Source organism: Monopterus albus, unplaced genomic scaffold, assembly GCF_001952655.1.
Source record: "Monopterus albus unplaced genomic scaffold, M_albus_1.0 scaffold48.1, whole genome shotgun sequence".
In the NCBI taxonomy this organism is placed as follows: Eukaryota; Metazoa; Chordata; class Actinopteri; order Synbranchiformes; family Synbranchidae; genus Monopterus; species Monopterus albus.
The window spans coordinates 339,540-360,692 of NW_018127928.1; the positions used below are offsets into that span (position 1 = coordinate 339,540).

Sequence of the window (21,153 nt, forward strand, 5' to 3'; positions counted from 1 at the left end):
GTTCAGCAGTGTGACATTCAGTTTTTCTGGCTGTGAATAGTCTTGCTGGAGAGCAGCCAGCGTGAGGGGAGTGTGACTTTGTCAAAGGGCCTGTTTCTATCTGAACCTTTCTTTACTGAAACACTGCTCAGATTAAAATGAGGAAGAACAGAGTAGTGTAGGACACCATCATCACCTGAGTTTGATTTGCTATTCCTCCTGAATCTTAGCCCCTGTGATTACCTCCAGAAGACACACCATGTCCCTGCTGTAGTAACTCTTGTTGTGTAGTGTGTAGCTGTCTGTCTCTGCTTGTCATTGGTGCTGACATTCCTGCAGGTTTTTCTTTTTACTTAAACCACCTGCTTAGTGTCAAAGGATTCCCACTGGCTATGAAATTCACTGAAGTGTTCATTTTGATAATCAAAGAAAGGCTATGAAAGTACATGTTTTTCCTTTTCTTTCATCAAGGTAGCAGCTTTGGGACCAATTTAAATTTTAAGTAATTATCCAAATGTTTCCGTTTTTAGTCCTGTTGTATGAATTACATTTTCGGTTTGCTTTTGAATTCATAATCAGTTTTTTTTTTTACTTCTGCCACTGCATCAGGGTTTTCTGTGAAGTGTTTCTTCTGAAAACTGGATTTAGAGAAGTGAGATCTATATAAAGTTGCATTTTTAATTTCAGCTGCTCAAGAGAGTCTATGGGAATTTCCTGGTCTCAACAGAGTCTGGTAAGTTCTCAAAACGTTACTGGCCTCCTTTCATACATTACTGACAGCCTCTGAATTTAATTAGACATCTACTATCAGATCATTGTTAAGATTTTGACACCAGGAGGACACAAGTGTGTTTGCCAAATAGCAGCCTAACTTTAAAATGACTATGAGCAATTACTCACTGTAGATTTAGTTAAATCTGTAATCTTAATCACTCCATTTCTGATCCATTTCCTCCCAGGCTACAACGTGTCCCTCCTGTACGACCTGGATGCATTACCAGCCAACAAAGATGATGTTATCCACCAGGCGGGGATGCTCAAGAGAAACTGCTTTGCCTCAGTGTTTGAAAAGTACTTCAAGTTCCAGGAGGAGGGCAAAGAGGGCGAGAGGAGGGCTGTGGTCCACTACAGAGACGATGAGTCCATGTACGTAGGGAATAAGCTCATTTTTCATATGGTTTATTTCCTTAATGTGGCCTGTCAAGTTGGAGCTTGAGTGTCTTAAGGCTATGAGAAGCCATTAGAAATACAGAACAAATGAAAATTAAGTTTTTTGAAATGATACAAACTTGAGCTGAGACCTGTGACTGTTTCCGAATCATAAAATTAGTTCTAGCAGGTCTACAGTATGGTAAATACTCTATGGCACTGACAGGATTTTGTTCTCAAAATCAGAACTTATTTTGGGTCTTCATTCCATTTTTGTGGTAATCCTCATGTCAAACTGTCACGCTTCCTCTTCTCCTCAGGTATGTGGAGGCCAAGAAAGACAGAGTGACAGTGGTGTTCAGCACAGTGTTCAAAGACGACGACGACGTCATCATCGGCAAAGTCTTCATGCAGGTGAGTGAGGCCATGTATATGCTAAACGGTCACTGTTTGTTGAGGTTGTAATAAACTGGGGACCACTTCTGTATCAATGTATATCACTTGTAATGCTATACTGTTTTTGCAGTCAGTGGACAAAAAGATAAATACTTCAAAATGTCACTTCCAATTAACCTGAACAAACAAAATGTTTTTGCAAAAATAGAATAGCCTTCACACTTTTTAGTGTGCTTAACTGTCACGTCACCACTGTGAACTCACCACATTTATACCATATTTTTCTTACTGTAAATCGGAGCAGCTACTGTTCACTTCAGCCTTCTGTCCACTGTTTCCAAATTTCAAACCTGTGATGGCAGGAATATCTCCCTCTTGGTAAAAAGAGCTACAGAAATTAGCATAGTTCCTTCTTCGCTATTAAACTAAATATAGTTTTTTATGAAGCTGAAGTCTTCATTTCAGCGGCTACTGTTCACTTACATTTTGTGTGTAGGAGTTCAAAGAGGGTCGGCGAGCCAGCCACACGGCCCCCCCGGTGCTGTTCAGCCCAAGGGAGCCTCCTTCCTCTGGAACTGAAGGACACAGACGCTGCCGTTGGGGACAACATTGGTTACATCACCTTTGGTCAGCAGCACCCTCTGTGTTAAAACATGGCCAAATCTTCTTAGTTGTTATGCAGCTGTACTAATGACGTAACTATTTACCTTGTTTTATACTGATGTGTATGATTTGTTTTGACGTTTTCCAGTCCTGTTCCCTCGTCACACCAATGCCAATGCCAGAGACAACACCATCAACCTCATCCACACCTTCAGGGACTATCTGCACTACCACATAAAGTGCTCCAAGGTGTGTTCAGGATTATTTATAGCTTCATTTATTATGTTTGGACACATCATTTGTTGATTTGAGTCATATTTTTGGGCTTGAGGCTGAGCTCTTTAAAGCTGTTAGTTCTAGTTCTGCTATAACTAAAGATCCACCACAGTGGAATGAGTATTAAGGAGACCACTGATGAATACGACTACTACTCATGATGAAAGTCTGCCTTAATTACAGGCTACAAACAAGGCATGAAGTCCTCCTCAGTAGCTGTCTGTTTCACCCTTAGTTTCAGTGTTTTTATAGTGCCTTGTCCACCAGAAAGTCCAGCTTCTCTAATCTCAGTAATCGTACAGGTCTTTATGAAGTGCGTGGCCATTTGTGTACCCATGACAAATGGATTCTTCTTGACTGTAAACCCTAATCAGATCTGACTGTTGGCTGACTTACAGAGATGTGTTTACCTTTGTGTTGTTTCATAAGAGTGCACATAATGGAATCAGTTGTTGTACGTTTTTGCCTCAGACAGCAGGGAGTCAGTGTGGGTGTCAGTAGATGGATTTATAGACGGGCGTGGGTGGATTACTCTTGAGAGCTGTGGGAATATAATGTGATCACTATTGTCCCCATCTCTAAGCAAGCTCTGCTGGAAACAAGGCATCTTATTATCTTGTCTCTTTTAAGATTCATTCTGAGATTGTATGATGACTTATAATTTATGTTTTGTACAATGAATACGTCATCGCCTACAGTGACTGGCTTTCTTCTGCAGGCTTACATTCACACACGTATGAGGGCCAAGACGTCAGACTTCCTCAAGGTGCTGACCCGCGCTCGACCCGACGCTGAGAAGAAGGAGATGAAGACCATGTCGTACGTAGCCTCGGCTCTTGTCCACACTGACTTCATGTGTCTGTTCTGTCACTTGGATTCAAAGTCACCATTTGTGCACATCAACACTGTCTCATGCTTTCATGGAACGAGAGCCAGAAGTTGTAGTTCTCTGCTATTCTTAAGAAACATTGAGTAGAGTCGTTTTTTTGTTTCTTAAGCTTAATTAAACAGATTTGTACTATAGTTATAGGTCCTTAATGCCTGTTTGCATTAGCATTGCTGCGGGTCTTCCTTTCTTCCATTATTTTTGCAGGTGAAAGGAAAATACAATCTTGCAATCTCTGCAACTCTGAGTCTGTGTGTGTTTTGAGGTGTGTGACCTCCACTGTTTTTGCAGTGTTTGAAATGAGTCAGGGAAGAATTTTTACAGCTCTCAGCTAAAGCCTCCTAACAGCCACAATACAGTTTTTGGCTTAAATAATCGTTACATTTTTATTGTCTTGGCACAGACGGTCTTTGTTCTGTGGTTAATGTGTAACTGCAATAAGAGGGCAACTCCCATAGCGACCATCTTTTGAGTTTGGTTCCAAGCTGCAGAAGGAAAAACACTGTCAACTCAGAAATGTTCAGTGTGTTGGTAACCAGAATACAAGTACACCCACATACTGTACGTAAATATGACAACCATGCTGTAGTATGTTGGAACATCCAGTGCTGTTACCCGTTTCAAACTAAGGACATGTTGTTAGTTTTACTTAAAAGCAATAATTTGACATTTTTGGATCTACGTCCTCTTGCTTTCTTGCGCTAGTGTGGTAAATATGAAGCTGGAGCTAGCAGCCAGTTAGCTTAGCATGGACCCTGGAAATCCTCCTACCAGCACATCTAAAGCTCATTAGTTAACATTTTATATCTCGTTTGTTTAATTTGAACAAAAATCGAAATGTTAAAGCAGGATGGTTTAACATGGATCCAAATGAGAACACCTCTACATCGAATTGAACATACAGTATATAATGTTACTCAGTGAGCCTTGGAGGTGCTGGTAGGAAGATGTTACCCTCAGACACAACTAACAAAGTCTGATGTTGTTTGAGGTGTGTCAGGACCAGGAATGACAAAAGCCTGTTTTGTGTGACATCCTCTTGTTTTATTTTATTTTTCAGTGGAAAGACTTTCTCCCGCTGAGGCCACCTCCTTCCAGAGAAATCCAGACCCCGTGGACATGTCACACTGAGACTCAATGCCACAACGGACAGGACTCCAGGGCACCTGTAAATGCCCCTGCCCAGCCCCTCAAAAACATGCCCAGCCTTTTTCTGTTTTTGTTTAATTAATGATATTGTTTGCTCCACTTAGGGGAATTACACTCTCAAGAATAACGGAAGAAGGGCATTTGTTGCTTTGCATTGTTAAAGAGAATTATTAGTCCTATATAAATATATATATGAAAAAAAAATGACATTTTTGATACAATATCTTTTACTCCATTTGGTACTCCCGCTTGTCCCTGATCATTCTCACCATGCAGTGTCCATGTGTTGGATGATTTCAATCCCCCCTCTTCTCTGCGCTTTCATGTCGTCTGTACCGTTGTTATTTGAAAAAATAAATCACTCTTACAAAAAAGGAATTTCCAGTAGTGATGTGTGGGAGTCTGGGACATTTCTAGAAGCACTTGTGCATTTTTTCTCTTTGATTTTTATCAGTCTACATAATAGTTTTTATTGATCAGCTTTTGGTAAAATCTCAACTTTAATTGAAGTTTTAACTGTTTATAAAAGTAGATGTAGTTCACACTCACTTTTTCCACAGTCTTAAGTTGGTGAGTGATGTCCTGTGCAATTCATCAATTGATCAATTATTTGAAGAAAAGAAAAGGTCATTTGTCAAGCAAAACTGCTAAACATTTGATCTTTTCACTCACTCTCCCCCTGGCAACAGGTGAAGTAAACCTGGCTGGGAGTCGCAGCACTTCATTATTATAAAGCATAACTTACAAAGGTAGATGAGGGTCAAACACATTTGCCACATAACGTATAAAAGAAAGAGAGAAACACTTTTTGTAATTTTCTTTCAAAAGTTGTTTATTTCAATACATCTGAGAAAACGGCACCTTAACTCCACAGCGGAGTTACAGGTGTGATGGCAACAGAAAGTTATGATATGTTGTATGTTTGATATATCAACTCAGTGACAGAAAAGAACAGCAGAAAAGGGCTTTGAGTTCAAGCTTCAGCCACTTCACCCTCAATCTGTTCATCTTCATTCTCAGACCTGGAGGATGAGGATGTCTGCTTCTCAGTGCTGGACTTAGTTTTCGCTTCTTGCTGCTGTTCGAGCACCGGCTTTTGCTAGACTGGAAACGAGTTTAAATCAGATTTTTCATGTAAATAGATTTAGAGTATGTTCAGTAAGCAAGTTTTGTTTCCCTGCTCTTGGATCCAGAACTTACCCCTGAGCTCTGCATCCTCTAAAGAAAACTCCAGGCTGCCAGGAAAAAAAGAGGATGAGTATGCTTTTGTGCATGTTGGAGTGTGTTTACACTGTTTCTTAAAACCATTTAAAGGGCTAGTTGGACATTTTGGGAAATAGTCATTTGCTTTCTTGCCAGAAGTTGATGAGAATGTGCTGTTAGTTTAGACTGGAGACAGGAACTCAGGCTCCATGTCAAGGTAACACAATGTTAACTCCTTTAAGATGTACAAATGAACACATCACACAAGTCCCAGTAGACCCATCGGTATAACCCAGTGAGTTTCATCCTCACCTGTCAGCACCAGTTGTTATGCCGTGAATCAGGTGCTGGTAGTTACTGACTTCCTCCTCCAGCTTCATCTTGACACACAGCAGGTCTCTGTTGGTTTCCACCTGGTGCTCTACCTGTGACCTCACCTTCCTCAGCTCTGCCTCCAGCTCCAGCACCACCTGGTTGAGGGGCGCCAGTTGTTGGCCATACTCCACTCTGGTGCCCCTCAGGGCTTCCTCCGATCCTATCCTGAAATCTCTTCCTACTTTTGTCTTTCAATAAGGAAACAAGACTGTGAAAGACATAATAGATCACTATGGTGTCGTTTGTTTTGTTGGCTTGTTGGACACTGGTCGGCACTTTTCTGGTTTAAAGAAGTAGCATTACAGTATAATCACAGGGCAGTTAGGAATGCTAGTACTGCTTGCAGCTTTATCGTTCCTGATGTGATAAAGAACAGATTTTGGTAAATATTTTGTTCTATCCACCTCCTGAAGAATTGCTTCACTGATTTTAGGACCTTGTATATCTGATGTGTCAAAACAAGGCTTCTTTAGAATGGGCTCATTCGTCAGATCTAAAGCTCAGCTGCTGCTCTTTCTGTGTCTGTGACTTCACTCTGTAGTATTTCATGGCAGACTGACAAGTGATGTATGTGAAATGGCTTTTGTGTATGTACCATGCTGTGCACACTGTGGATCTTAACATCCAGAGTTTGTCTCTGTTTAAACAAATCCTTGAGCTCTGTCGTTCCAGTCTGCAAGACTTCAGCGTTCCGGGCCTCTGCCACCTTAATGTTGTCAAACTAGGAAGAGAAAAACAAGATAAAAATGGGGAGATGATGAGGAGGAGCGAGTAAGAGACAGAACAACGTGTGGACGACATCCAGAGGAGCTGTACCTTGCTCTGGTATTTCTCCTCTGTCTCCTTCAGGTTTGTCTTGCCTAGGTTACTGTACTGGCTGCGGATCTTGTTCAGTATCTCTGTCAGGTTGGAGTCCTGGGAATCAATCTCCACCTTCACCTCGGAGTCCTGGATCTTTTCATACAGGACGTCCACCTCCTAAAGACCCACAGTTACAAGTTTGCCTCTGATTTCACAATACAATTTTGTTAGCTCATCTTAAAGTACATATGCAGCCTCACATCCTTGTGTTCCTGCTGGAGGCGATCAAGCTCCTCCTTCACCAAACCAATCTGTTTCTTTGTCTGCTCTTGGTTCAGCTTGGTGTCCCCAATGCTCTTCTTCAGAGCCTCCAGATCTTTTTCTAATTCTTTGCCTGCCTTTTTCTCATCACCCAGCCTGCAGACAAAAAGAGGAACCCAACAACCAGCTACACATGCTTCTCTGACTGTTAGTGTTTCATTTTGATCTAAACTGTGAGCTGAATTATTGGCAGCAGCAGCGGTGGTACCATGAAAGTTTTACCCCTAATGCCAAACTAGTATTGCTTTCTTTCCTGAGATCCATCTCTTTCCAGTCTAGATATTAAACTCACTTTTTCTTCAAGTCATCATTGGCCAGTGTGGTGTTGTCAATCTGCAGCAGCAGCTTGGCATTGTCCATAGTGATGCCTTTGACCTGAGGAGATAAAGGCGTGGTGGATATTACCAGTAGCATTGTAGTTAAATCATTATTTGGGATTAAAATCACTGGGGTTAGCTTTACATTAGTATCATTAATGTGGGGGTAAACATCTGAATTCGTGTAGTGTGAAACAACAAAGACCAAACGTTTTTTTAATGTAATTTTCCCTCCATGAAAGAAAAACAGAACTCTGATGACCAACCTGCTTCTTGAGGTCATCCAGGGGCTTCTCCATCGCATCCCAGTCTCTTCCCTCAGGCGTTTTCCTCTTGGTCAAAATCTCATCAATCTGTTTCTCCAGGTTGTCGTTCTCCTCCTGCAGCTGCTTCACCTTGCCCAGGTAACCGGACAGCCGATCATTCAGAAGTCGCAGTGTCTGCCTGTCGTCCTCGGGAGCGGTAGGTGTTGCCAGAGCGGTGTGCGCGGTGTGCGCGGTGGAAGCGGAGCCTCTGTCTGGCTCATTGCGCAGCGCATTACGCAGCCCCCCTAGGCTCCCCACGGACGCCCTGGACCCCCTTCCCCCGGCTCCACCGAACATGCTGGCAGCGATGTGTGAAGGCATGATGGCAGCTGAATCAGAAAGGCCTGACAGTGACAGAGTGCTTCAGGTTCAGCCACCTTCCTTGTGGGTGTAAGGGATACAGGGGGGTTTTATACCTGCTTTTTGCGTACAAAGCCACCCCCATCCATACCATTGGCCAACACCACTCCTGGACGAACTGGTTTAGAGTCGAAATTCAAGTATTACATGTAGAGTTTTTGCTGTAAAATTGCACTTGTCCTGTTTTTATTGGTCGCATGCAGAGGTTTGGGGAGGTGATGGGTGGCCCCGTCCACCTTAAAAACAGGTGCTGTAGGTGCTCTCACCGCTCATCTGTCCAGCTTCTAAACGTCTTGTCGCTATTAGGCCACAAGCTTCAGCATGTCTAAGCCAGGGGGTTACAGCAGCCAGTCCTGCTCCCCCGGCAGCGCAGCACCGGCCAAAGGCCAAGCCAGCATCGAGGCGTCGGCCAAAGCCAGGGAGAAGGACGACATGGTTGGACTGAATGACAAGTTCGTCAAGTTGATTGACAAGGTTTGTAAATGAAACTATTTTTAACGAGCAATTAGTTAAACGTAAGTGTTATTTAGAAAGTAATAAAACCTTACAAATGGAGTAAAATCAACAATGACAATCTGATAAAACGTGGCGCGTCCATAATAAAACCGCATTTTTTAAAGAGAGAAGTTTTGGTAAGTTTTTGAAAAAAATCGAAGTGATTGTAATTGATTATTATAAATTGATTTTCTAAATGTGCTTAACAATGCAGCAACAGGCTAAGTAAGACTATAAGGAAATAAATCTAGTTCAATGTTTTAGTCGTTTACTTTGTCATTCACTCGTTTGAGGAAGGTACAATTCTATAAAACCACGTCAATAGCCAGTTCAAGTTCAGTTTAAGTTAGACTTTGAGGGAGACACACTGGCTGTAAAACGTCTTTCGAGTTCTGCTGTAAGTGGTTGTATGACCTGAGGCCATGCATTTAGGTTTCTCCTGGCGTTGGAGGCACATGGACGCCACCTGGTGGAAAATGAGAAAGCTTTAGTCCTGAGGTCTGAGAAGGCCCATGATCACAACCTCCATGATCACAACCTGAAATACTCACGGTTTATTGTTAACAGACTAAATACTTCACATTGTTGTTATTGTTGCTTTTCAAGTAGATTCTGTGAAAACAATAAAACATACATTTGGTTAACAGACTAAATACTTCACATTGTTATATATATATTTTTTGCATCTAGCAACCAGATATATTTAGATATTACTTTCCTCAGATGTATATACAGTTTCACATAACTTTCAAACAGGGCTACAACAAACCCTCTTAAATTTTGGCATACCCTGTTAGCACTTACCACATGTTCGGTATCCCCTCCTCTTTGTCTCTTTATATCTCAGGTGAAAAACCTGGAGGATGAGAACAAAAAGCTTGACATGAAGTTGAAGATCCTCAAAGGGCAGGAGGTCTACGAGGGGAAGGTCGACGACATTGTGAAGCAGGTGAAGATGGAGCTCGAGCAGCAAATCTTGAACTTGCTCAGCAACCAAGAAAAGTTGCAGGCTGAGCTGCTCAAGATCCGGGAGGAGGTGGAGAACACCAGGCAGAGGTCAGACCCTCACAGGGAGGGACTGTGTCCTCTTAAGAGAGGAATGTTCCTGTTTTCATCAGTAAACATCCAGAAGACTCACAGCTATGTCTGTTATGTCATTATTGGCAGAAATTCATTTTGATTTTCACTTGGTCTCAGGTACGAGGATGAGCTGCAAAAGAAAGCTGATCTGGAGAATGAGTTTATTGTCACCAAAAAGGTACAGAGAGCTACTTATGCTGCATATTCACTTGGCCATTTAGAAATGCGGTTATGCGTGTGTTTGTGTGTGGCACAGGATGCAGATGATGGTCACTTGGAGGCATTAGAGCTGGTTCTGGAACTGGAGGATCTACTGGGAAAGCTGGCCCTCCTCAGAGCTGGCTACGATGAGGTAATGATGAAGTGTCTTGGGGAACTCTCCTGTGTTTTCTTCTTTCTTTCAGCTCTGTAAACTCACAATACTGTGCAGGCATGAAACAGACAAGAGAGTTTTCCCACTAACTTCTCGTGCTTGCTCTGTGCAGGAGATCAGGCAGCTGGAGTCGTACATCCAGAATGAGACGGTGATCTTACATGACAACACCAAACGGTCCCTGGATGTGGGTGACATCATTGATAGCGCCAAGAATCAGTTTGTAAACATGGCCGCTCTCACCAAGGTGGAGGCCGAGCGGTGGCATCAGAGAAAGGTGCAGGGAAAGAAGATACTTTGTCTATAGATATCAGCTAAACTCGGTTTCAACAGTCACTGTAACACTACATTTAAATTAAGCTACAACATTTTAGATCATTCCTCACCTCCAAGATGCAAATGTGAATGCAATGTACAAGATGTGAGGCCAGATTCTGTGGGAAAAAAGTAATTCTCAACTTGGTCCACATTGTGCTCTATTTTCCTGTGTTTCTCCCTCGTTAGATGGAAGACATGGTTGTAAAAGCACAAGAGCGTGAGCTTTTTCTCTCTCATTAGATGGAAGAAATGGTTGTAAAAGCACAAGAGCGTGAGCAAGATGTGCGAGATTTAAAGAGGGATATCTCACATATGGTGTGCCACATCCAGAGGCTCAAAGGGGACCTGGAAGCTCTCACAAGGAAGGTTGGGATCACACACTTGCAGAGTCCAGGGTTCAGCGCACACCATAACCATCCAACGAGCCACTGATCTTCTCTTCTCTCTGCAGGAAGAGTCCCTGAAAAAGGAAATCGGTGCCATTCGAGCAGAAGGCGATAACAACCTGGAGAAGGCACGGGAGGACATCGCCCAGCTGCAGGAAGCCTTGAGGCAGGCAAAGCAGGACTTGGCTGGACAGATCCGTGAACACCAAGAGCTGATGAACCTCAAGCTGGCCCTGGACATCGAGATCGCAACCTACCACAAACTGCTGGAGGGCGAGGAGCAGAGGTTTGTGAGCAGTGGGGGTTTAAGAGCAAATTTGGGGTTGAGAACACATCAGTTTACAGTGTATGCATCCATGTTGCTCTTTGGTAATGTATGCCATCATGGATTAACGCTGACACTAACTCCTGTCTCTGTCCTGTCTTATGCGTCGTGCAGGTGAGAACCATGTCGTTACTTGTTCTGTTCTGTACTTGTTCTAATGGAATCTCCTTTTTCGTTTGTTGTTCTTTCCCACTGATTCTAGAGAAATATAACATTCACGAAATCGTGCTAAAATATTTTCAAAGCAGCTACACCTTGATAAGGGGGGAAAGGGGGGAAAGAATAATTTAAAACAGTGGTTTCAGCCTTTTGGGTTTGTGGCTCTTCAACAGATTTCTTCCAAGTAATACACCAACAAAGCCTCAATAAACCAGAATGCAATGTAGACATGTTGCAAGGTGAATGTACACAGACTAGTTTGCCAAATTTTGATTCAAACCAACGTGGTCAAATCCTCATGTCAGGATACTGATGAAAAGAATTCTGGGAAGTGTAGGAAATAAGTAACTGCGGCAGAAGTACTCAAGAAAAGTGTAGAGGAGGAGAGGAGGGGCAAAAAATGTCAAGAAAATTGTATAAAAGTATCCAGTTTCAAAAGATTAATAAGAAATGGGCATGGTAACAAACCTGCATCAATTTCATACATGTTAAATGACTTTATTCTAATGGATGAATCATGTTTTGTGTCTGACTGAACTCAATCCTCTCTTTCGCTCAGATTTCTAAAAGCAAACCAATCCCCCCAGTGGACCCCTCCTCCAAGAAGCACCTGCTGATCCAGGTGGAAGCGGAAGTAGGCAGAGTCATGTCCAAAAGCTTCCATTATCACTCCTCAGTCTGCAGCATTACAGCCACAAAATGCGAATTAAAAACCTTAAATCAAATAAGCTCTGTGTGCTATGTGCTTTCTGGCAGAGAGAACAAACAACAGGTTGGGAATTCCTCCTTAAATCTGTACTTGAATTAGAGATAGTTTGTCAAGCAGCAGCTTTAAAAAGATTCTCTTATCTTTGTTTGCATTTGCAAAAACCTTCTTGTACCCTCGGTATATTTCTTCAGCTTTCTTGCAGTTGTTCCTCTCATACCTTTGTACAAGAGAAGATCACCTACAGTACATAACAGTGACATGGTTTCTTAATGAAGTGAACAATATGATAAGGAACTTGTGGGATCAAGCAGATGGTTAAAGGAGTGGCTTTTGTCCTTTTGGTCTGTCTTGTTAATATCAGGAGGTAAATATGCCAAAATGATTTCCAGAGTCACATGATAAAGGGGAGCAAACATGGATCTTGGACAGAAACTAAATGGCTTTCATCCTCTGAATGAAAAAACACCCATACATAAAGGGAATCTCTTTCCTGTCTCAGTGGTGTTACAGTATACATTATGTCCTGCATCTTTGTAAAATGTGACAAAGGGAAATGTTAGTTCAAATTTAAAATGCCAAACTTTGGAATTGTCCTTTTTCTCACACATGTATCTGCACCTTTATACAGTATCTCCATTGTGTCAGAATGATCACATAGAAATCAGAGGACAACAGTTTACTCTCAGGGTGACAAATGTTAGCAATGAAATATAATAAATAGATAAAGGCACATGACCAATATGCTGGTATTCTGGTGGTTTTCAACTTGCTACAGACAGCAGTCAGTCAGTAGCAGAGGAGCTGGAGCCTGATACTTTCATCATTTTTCTGTCGTCCCTGTCCTCCCTCAGTTCTCCTCCTTCTTCCGTACACAATATTCAGATGAGGAAATAACAGGCACCTAGCAAGGCGACACAATAGACAGACATTGTGCCCAACGTTCCCTGACCTCATGATGATATCCAATTTCTCTTGATGTCTCCTAAATGTTGAGACCTTGTTTGATATGATATGTCTCCTAAATGTTGAGACCTTGTTTGCTATTTAATTTGATTAACATCTCCTCTTCCTTCTCAGGTTGCCTTCGCTGGCCGTCTCTTCTCTACCCACATACTCTCTGAACATGTTTATTTAGGTCTCACATAAAAATCTAATTTCTCTTTACTGCAAATGAAACTATCAGATTTTCAAAAATCATTTTGAAGGAGTACATTTCTCTGAAGCTGCCTAATCTCCCCCATGTCCTGTAGATATATTATGGACTGTGGATGCATCCCTCACTCCTCTTCAGCTCACATACCAGTATAAAGATAAACACTGGTGAGAGAAGTGGAAGAAAACACCACAGGCAGGCAGGGTGACAGAGCAGGCAGCGCACAGTGGAGTGAAAATATACTGCACGCCTGTTTATAGGATGTACAGCACTGGTACAAGGATGGTTTTATTTCCCTTCCTTGTTATATTAACAAAGTGAGAAAATACCTTTAGTTTTCTAAACATTTATGGCAAATTCAAAGATATTATTATGCCTGCTAAACATCAGTGGATATTTTATTCCCCACGTCCACCTGCTGTCCTGAAAACAGCACCTACTTACATGTAGGTAGCCTTGGACACTGATAAATTGAATGTGCTTTTCTGTTGTAAAGCAGTATTTCCTCCTGGCGGGTTTGGTCACTATAGTGTGTGCATCCATCAACATCATTTCTTCCAGATTCATCTTCATAAATATTTAGTTTTATCTCAGCAAGCTGCGTCCTCTGATCCCTTTGACTTTCGGCTCCATCTGTCTCTCTATTTCTGGATAAGTTTGCATGCAAGTTCTGTATACTGCCTGTTTGCTAGGCCGAGCACCAGTGGCACCACAGCCATGCTTCCAATACCAGTGCAGGACAGCACAATGAGGGTGGTGGAGCTCCACTTGGTGTCACTGATCAAGAATGCTACGGAGACATGCATGTAAATGAGGTAGGGGACCCAGCAGGCTAGAAAAGTCAGAGACACAGCTACCACACAGCGAGTGTACCGCAGGTTCAGCCTCTGCTCTCGGTCAGAGGCCTGACTTCCCCGCTCCACCGAACGATGGAGACGACAAATGTCCTTCAGCTGGCCTCTGGTGATACACAAAACATGGCCAGTCATGCCAGCGATGGTAAGAATAGCAGGCAAGACGAGTCCATACACCTCCAGGTAGATGAAAGCATTGGGGAATACTCGTCTGTATGAGCAGCAGGTGGTTCCATTAGTTGAACAGTTTGAAAGTGGTGTTAACCTTTGGCTACATGAACAACAGCAGCTGTTCCAGTCTGGCCCAGTCCAATTATTCCACCCAAAAGCAGGTAGACATGCATACAGAAGCGGTGGCACCCACACCACAAGCAGGGTCAGAGGGAAGCGGCGATGCATCCATAGGTTATTGTAATGCAGGGGGTCAACAATGCAAATGTAGCGTTCATAGTGGACCATCACCAGGTTAAACAGGAAAGCCAAAAACAGGAAGTTTGGGAAAACATGAGCCACCAAGCAGGAGCTAAAACTTAGCTGCCGGTTCAAGCCCATTAATGGAATGAAAGGCAGGGCCACACCTGTGCACAAATCAGCCACCAGCATGCTGAGGAAGAAGTAGTTGGGCGTGTTGTGAAGCTGGCGGTTCCAGGCGATGCCAAGAATGATGATGAGGTTAGTCAGGATGATGGAGGTTGACAGTGGTACAGTGATAACATAGATGAGCTGCTCCCCAGAAAGAAGAGCATCCATTATGGGTGACGTTTGCAGACGCCCTCCCACTCGCAGCCCGGCTCCTCTCTGATCACAGCACAGCGACCCTGCAGAGAAGGTTACTGAAGATGTTACTAAAGAGGTGTTTGTGGGTACTGATGGTGTGTTTGTGTAGGGGCCAGGCTTCGGATTATAAACACCACTTGTATCATATCAAGGCAACTGACAGCTGTTACCATAACTGAGCAAGCTTCTGGTTAGATGCCACTACTCAACAAGCATAAACAAAGGAAATTTAATTTATAAGAAAATAACAGGGAGAGGAGCAGAGCAGATTATCAGATATAGACTGTGGAATCAAATCAAACCAGGAAGAGAGGAGAACGATGACAGATTGCACTGCATGACCTCCACTACTAGAAATAACACAAAATATTCATTAAACTGCTACAGTCATTCCATACCAAAATAATTTGCCAGAGGGAATTTTACATTGTCTTGAAAAAAGAAAAAAAACAAAACAAAACTAGCCATCTCTTGACCACTGCAGCCATGTAGTCCTTTGCTAGCTAACAGCTGAGCTAAGGCCACATGTGAATGGACATGAGGTGACTCATTCAGCAATTCAGCAGCTGGATCTCTGGAGTTACATCTCCCTTTGTATCCATTCCATTTAATAAGTGATACACATCCTAAGGATAATTCTACAATCTAGTCAGATGAACCATTATGCATTAGTTTTATGTTTGCATGCTGTATGATTAGGTTTGTTTCCCTGTTTACATCAGTATTCTGCGCTTTGTAATACCTGTATATTAATAACAGATGATCACATCATGACAGTATTTCCAGGGTCCACATGTGTAGATTTTTTCTGGTATCAAAGTCCTTTTACAGTTTTAGCAAACACTGGCCTTAATGGGTCTTTAAAAGGTGAACACACAGAAACAGCTTAACTGATGCTTTCTGCACAGTTAAGTTGGATTTATCTGTAACCTTATTTCTTCCTGGAAATGTATTTAAAAGCCATTTTAAAGCTTTCTTGGAAAGTAAGCAGCTAGTTTTCCATGAAATAAAGAGATGTTTTAAAATACACACTAATCCTGCCAACTACATAAGCTGGTGCTATAAAGATTCAATGATATTTTAAACATATCGCTAGAGATGCAGGTTGATATTTTGCAAAATAAAAAGCAACAAAACTAATGAGACTAACCTTTTGGAGATGAAACGTCCAGTTATGGTGACCAAGGAAATTCAGATCAAGCAGATTCTTATCGCTCTCCTGTTCATAAGCCTGTTCACATCCACAGGCAGAAGCATGAAGAAGCTGCAGTCTCCATCATAAAGTCCAGGAGCTTTTTTCCTTGAAGATCCCTCCGGTCTCAGCCCCAGCAGCCTTCTCACAGCCTCACTACACGAGATGCAAAGCTAGCAGCCAAGACTGTTCCTCGATGGATTGAAGAGGAGGTGCGCTCTGGGGTAGGAGGAGGAGCTGCACTCTGTGTGTGTTCCTGGTCATGCAGTGCCCACTAAACCTTGACCTGCTTTTTTTGCGCTCTTTCTCTTTGTACTCTGTTGTTCGTCAGCCTCTTAGTGATGCGTTTCACCACTGTGTATGTCTATGAATGGAAACAAATGGAAAACTGTCATCACTGCAGCCTAAGATACAAACATTCCACCTGAACATCAGTAGGCGGCTGGTTTGTCTTCACACCTCGATGATGCCCTGATACTTCAAGAAATCTACAGTATGTAACCTGTCATAATTAGAAAGCTGAGTTAGTGACTCGAGGGATACAGAGCCTGAAATAGATTTTTCTTCATTGTTGCACATTTACCAGCCATACAGAAGCATCTAACTTGAAGAACATACAGTATGAATGTCTTTCAATCCTTGATTTATAAATTAATGAATGCTGAGATAAAACATATACAGAACCACAGTACTCTAAAGCTAACAGTTTCATACTGAACATAAGCCACGTTACTGGGTTTTTAGTAAATCTGGAGTTTAAAAGTAGTTCTAGCTGTACTCTGACATGCTGTGTAAAGCATCCAGATCATACCGTGCTCTGAGCTGGTGATGCACTCATTCCTTTAACTTGGCCCAGGAATGACCCAGACATACAGTGTAATGCGAAAGTCGGAATTCATGACAACTGTTACACTCATCTCATATTTACACAATGCTGGATGGAAGGCCTGTTTAGTTGGCCAGGCACAGAAGGCTGCTCGGCTGATAGTTGGGAGCAGGCCTGGTGCTGCTAGAGATGGACGAGCTCCAGTCAGATAATTGTTTTAAACAGAAACATTCCTGAGCATCTGGAGAGACACAGGGAGAATAAGCTGGACGTGAAACCACATCATCTTCACATTACAGAGGGGGAGATGGGAATCCTGCATGGCTTCCCTGGAAGAACAAGTCCTACCCAACAATGTGTCAGTGATCTCATATGGATCTTTTCATACACAGTGGACAAATGAAACATGACAATCGGCAAATAATTCATCAGTTACTTAATGCATTCGGTCATTTACAGACCTAGGATTTAAAACAGGACTGTTGGTTAGTTTTGCCTAGTGTACTTAATAAACTGACAAGAGGGATGATTCTGTTGTCAGTGTCTACTCCAGCTCCTTTCAGCCAGACCTTTAACTAATACTTTACCTCCACCTCGTCTTTTTTTAGCATCTCTGTTTTTACTGAAACAAGCTTCTGTCGTGGATTTGATCTACAAATTAGGATTATGAATATACCTCGTAATAATAGGTTCAAATTGGGGCACCTCATCTCATGAGCTGCATGGTGAACAAACTATGAATAAAATCTCAGTCTAAAGGAGAAAGTTCTTAGACAGGGGGGTTTAATAAAAGAAAACATTAGAATGCCAGTTCTGTAATCTAAATGAGTTTGTGTACATATTATTGAGACTGAGAGAGTAAAACCTGATGCTGAAGGAGTAATAAAATTAAATATCTCTATGTGTTGCTAGTATTTGTTGAACTTAATTCTACTTGCATGTTGACATGTATAGAGGAACTAGAAGTTTCAAGTCTTACATTCTGTACTAAAGTATATGTTTGAGAGAAAGAAGAGGAAGTCAACAGTTTGTGTATTTTTTTGTGTTTGATGTTACTGTGCATCTTTGTAACTTTTGTTCTCATTTAAAACCTTGGGTTTGGGTCTAAAGCACAGAGCACTTGAAAGGTTCCACTGTTTATAAGGATTCTCAGAATAAAGTCGTAAACAGTTTTTCTCTGGAGTCCCTCAGGTTCATGTAGCTAAAATAAGAATTTATATGATGTTGATGAGGCTGAATCGACTTGATATTCAACAGAGCTTATATGTCAGTGTTGTGGAGGTACAGTGCACTGATCCACCCGTCAGCACATCACTGACATCTTGTGGCCTTTACAGGAGTGACAGTCAAATATCTGTTTGGCCTTTGTCCTTTTGACAGTGTGTCTGCCACATACTCTACAGAGTGAGTCTGGACTTTATTTACAAATGAGCCCCAGTAGATCACTTACTAATACAACTAGATCAAACAATAGTGTGATATAGATGTTTTCTGGAGGAGATCTTTGAACTTGAGCAGGAAAAGTTTTAAGTTTTGGTAGTTGCGTTGCATTGTGGGTAATGTTGGTGCCAGGTTTCGAATGGGACAAAGAGTGTTAGATGTTTTTATCCCTTTGTGTCCATAATGAGTTCAGTGTTATTGGAGTACAACACTAAGTCAGTGGAGTGCCCTGACTGACTGACACGGGGGAAGCATTTGAACTGACTTCAGTTTTAATCTGTCAGGTTGTTGAAAGGAGGTGGAAACCCAGGGACTGTGTAGTATTTGTCATTTGTTTGGTAGGTCTCAAAGCAGTGACATGATAAACAGCTGGTTAAAGCTGTGGTGTGAATTATATGTGCGGTCAATGCTAGGCTTGGAGTCGCTGTGTGCATGTGATGCAGTTCCTTTCTATCCTAACAGGTCTTTAGAACAACGTGTGGCTGCTTGGTCAGACCTTGGAAAGTCAGGTGCTGCAGTTCGTGTAGTTGTGTTGATCAGATTGTTGTAAAAGAACTGACTAATGTTGAATAAGTCTAACAGAAAAGTCTGACGTAACATGAGCAGGGTATTTTTCACATTCAGAGAAGCAGCAGCTTCCTATTAGGTATTTTTAGTCAGATAGAAATTGGATAGATACTTTATGTATTAGAAATGTTTAGTGGAGATAGGATGTCTAGTTAGACTGTTAAATGCTTAGGCATGCTTATGAGTTTCTACAGGGTACATCTGGTCAAGGATACTAGAGAGAAGAGCTGATGACTGTCAGCAGACAGGGTGTTTAATATTATTATTATGACATGTATAACTGTAGCCTTAGCCATAATATGTTCTTATGTTTAAGTCACGACATGTACTAGAAGTCTGTGAGAATGTTTTTAGTTACACACCACTTAATCAACAGATACACACACACGCACATTGATTTGCTTCATGTTTTGACTACTGCTATGGCCAGCTGCAAAGCTGGCAACAGAGACGTCTCGGTTGACGTTTCTGGGTAGTATGGGGCTAGCCCAACCGAAGGGATATCATGTATAGGCCTGGTGGGTTCAGGGTCTTTCATCTTACATCTGCCTGCGAGCAGTTTGGAGGTGCAAGATACCTGAGCGTGTAATGTTAATTTTACCTGTGATCCTTTGAATAAATCAGCACTGTTTTGAAGTTACTTGGACTGTCTCGTCTCTCAGAGTCAGCAATGGTAACAAGAACAAAAGACCCACATGGCAGAGGAAGATTATGTGCTACTTAGGCCAGTGTGGATGTGAACCCCCAAGAGGAGAGGTCTAAATAAAAAAGATAGGGGGCCTCACTGAGTCCAGAACAAATGAATTGTCTGACTGTGAATGAAAAGGACTTCAATTCCTGCATTGATTCACCAAGTGTGGATGGAAACTCCCTTGAACTAAAGCACAAAGTCAGAATCTTCACCTCATAGCTGCTGATGAATTTTAAATCCAGTGATCTGGAGTATAAAGCCAGTTAAGTGTGTTTTGGGCTTTGATAAAGCCCAAAGAGGTCAAATAATTCAAAGGTAAATCATTCAAAAAACATCTGTGTATCAGAATCATCTGAGGTTTATCTTGTGGAGGGGTCCGACCCCTAGATTGGGGTCAGCTGGACTAATCTGCCCAACTGTAAATAAAAGAGTTCAAACTGTGTGGACTTCAGCCAGCTACAACGGTAAAATGCTACTGACACGTTAAAGTGTCAGCACTAACAATCTAACTATGTCATACATAATAATAATAATACATGACTCATATAGATCATTTTGTGCTGAAGTACTACTTTGATACTTAAAGTACATTTTGCTTTTAATTAATACCTACGTACTTTTCCTTCCGGAGTAGTTTGAATGCAAAACTTTTGCTTGTACTGGAGTAGCTTCTAGTTGTTGTACTGACACTTTTACCTGCTCTAATTAAAGGATCTTATTACTCCCTCCACCTCTTCTAAACTGACATATGCTTTTAGATCCATGCTCATTTATTGCTTGTTCTGGGGACCTTTTGCCTTTAGTCTGGTTTCCCAGTTTGCCCTGTTCACCCATTATGGATATAAACCTTCAAACTAAAGGCGAATGTCACCATTTAAACATGTTTCATGTCACATATGATCTGATGGAGTCCTGAGGTAAACCTGGTAGAAACTGACCCCTTCCCTTTGGACTGCAGTACACTGACCTGTTCTTGTTTCAGTGAACTAGCCTTTATATAAATGATACACCTACATATCTTGCACATAAAGCTGCCAGTGGAAGATTTCAGTTCAGATAGGAGACATAAAAGTATACCTTCACTCAAACTGGGGAAGGCAAGCTGCACTATTTTGCCCGGCTGCACCTTCCTTTCTTCTCTTTTCTCGCCCTAGTCAGCTCCCTCACACTGATTATTTGATTAGACACACCTGCCCTGATTTTCTGACACTCATCAGCTGCACCTCTTTTGTCTCACTCCTCATTTATACTCTGCTCACCCATCACTCCCCTGCTAGTTCTTTCTACGTCATCAGACCTCCCTAGGATTATCGCTCTTTCTTGCTTATTCCGTTATTCTACGTATGTTTGTGTGTTCACTGCTTCCTTCTACGTTTGGACCTCTCCTAGCAGAAGAGGGAAACAAGTTACATCACAACTCAGCAGTAAATATAACAAAGACAGTCACATGACTGCAGGTCTAAAGAGTCTATTGTTCCACATGTCGCCTGACAGGGATCAAACACTGTTGTAAAAAAAACAAAAAACAAAAACAAAAGTACCATGTACCCTTGTATGAGCTGACTTCAGCTTATTTACCAGGGAACCATGAAGATCCAGTTTACCTGCATGCTGATGATGCTGCTCTCTGCGCTGTGGTCTGTCGGAACGTCGTAAACAACATGACTCCAAATCAGTGTAATGAACGC

The 21,153-nt window shown here is 42.0% G+C and overlaps 4 protein-coding genes across 4 annotated transcripts in view; 2 read left to right on the forward strand and 2 right to left on the reverse strand.

Annotated features, from left to right (window-relative positions):
* arpc2 (actin related protein 2/3 complex, subunit 2) overlaps window positions 1–4,642 on the forward strand; it is an 8,243-nt gene extending 3,601 nt beyond the window's left edge. The window contains 8 exon segments of the mRNA XM_020600774.1: window positions 667–712; window positions 939–1,125; window positions 1,449–1,542; window positions 2,021–2,086; window positions 2,088–2,151; window positions 2,276–2,376; window positions 3,122–3,222; window positions 4,350–4,642. Of these exon segments, the coding sequence (XP_020456430.1) occupies window positions 667–712; window positions 939–1,125; window positions 1,449–1,542; window positions 2,021–2,086; window positions 2,088–2,151; window positions 2,276–2,376; window positions 3,122–3,222; window positions 4,350–4,371 (681 nt within the window). The 3' untranslated portion in view covers window positions 4,372–4,642.
* Window positions 4,643–5,295: 653 nt separating this feature from the next.
* Window positions 5,296–8,112, reverse strand: LOC109960515 (keratin, type I cytoskeletal 18-like). The gene is made up of 8 exons (XM_020600672.1): window positions 7,722–8,112; window positions 7,431–7,513; window positions 7,078–7,234; window positions 6,833–6,994; window positions 6,612–6,737; window positions 5,954–6,204; window positions 5,639–5,673; window positions 5,296–5,542 (listed from the first exon to the last, which is right to left on the reverse strand). The coding sequence occupies exons 1-8, from the start codon at window positions 8,079–8,081 to the stop codon at window positions 5,538–5,540; spliced, it is 1,179 nt and encodes a 392-aa protein (XP_020456328.1). The 5' UTR covers window positions 8,082–8,112; the 3' UTR covers window positions 5,296–5,537.
* A 307-nt stretch (window positions 8,113–8,419) lies between these two features.
* Window positions 8,420–12,073, forward strand: LOC109960544 (keratin, type II cytoskeletal 8-like). Its single transcript, XM_020600719.1, has 8 exons — window positions 8,420–8,594; window positions 9,463–9,671; window positions 9,813–9,873; window positions 9,952–10,047; window positions 10,181–10,345; window positions 10,627–10,752; window positions 10,838–11,058; window positions 11,816–12,073. The coding sequence occupies exons 1-8, from the start codon at window positions 8,442–8,444 to the stop codon at window positions 11,871–11,873; spliced, it is 1,089 nt and encodes a 362-aa protein (XP_020456375.1). The 5' UTR covers window positions 8,420–8,441; the 3' UTR covers window positions 11,874–12,073.
* A 1,686-nt stretch (window positions 12,074–13,759) lies between these two features.
* LOC109960517 (G-protein coupled bile acid receptor 1) lies at window positions 13,760–14,722 on the reverse strand. Its single transcript, XM_020600673.1, has one exon. The coding sequence runs from the start codon at window positions 14,720–14,722 to the stop codon at window positions 13,760–13,762; it is 963 nt and encodes a 320-aa protein (XP_020456329.1).
* Between the last annotated feature and the right edge of the window lie 6,431 nt (window positions 14,723–21,153).

Coding starts and splice junctions, on each gene's coding strand:
- LOC109960515 (XM_020600672.1), bottom strand. CDS start 8,081: ATGCCTTCACACATCGCTGCCAGCATGTTCGGTGGAGCCGGGGGAAGG. Junction 6,738..6,832: donor AGGAGAAATACCAGAGCAAG/GTACAGCTCCTC, acceptor TTCTCTTCCTAG/TTTGACAACATTAAGGTGGC. Junction 5,674..5,953: donor ATAACAACTGGTGCTGACAG/GTGAGGATGAAA, acceptor TTTTCCTGGCAG/CCTGGAGTTTTCTTTAGAGG.
- LOC109960517 (XM_020600673.1), bottom strand. CDS start 14,722: ATGGATGCTCTTCTTTCTGGGGAGCAGCTCATCTATGTTATCACTGTA.
- LOC109960544 (XM_020600719.1), top strand. CDS start 8,442: ATGTCTAAGCCAGGGGGTTACAGCAGCCAGTCCTGCTCCCCCGGCAGC. Junction 9,672..9,812: donor GTGGAGAACACCAGGCAGAG/GTCAGACCCTCA, acceptor ACTTGGTCTCAG/GTACGAGGATGAGCTGCAAA. Junction 9,874..9,951: donor AGTTTATTGTCACCAAAAAG/GTACAGAGAGCT, acceptor TGTGTGGCACAG/GATGCAGATGATGGTCACTT.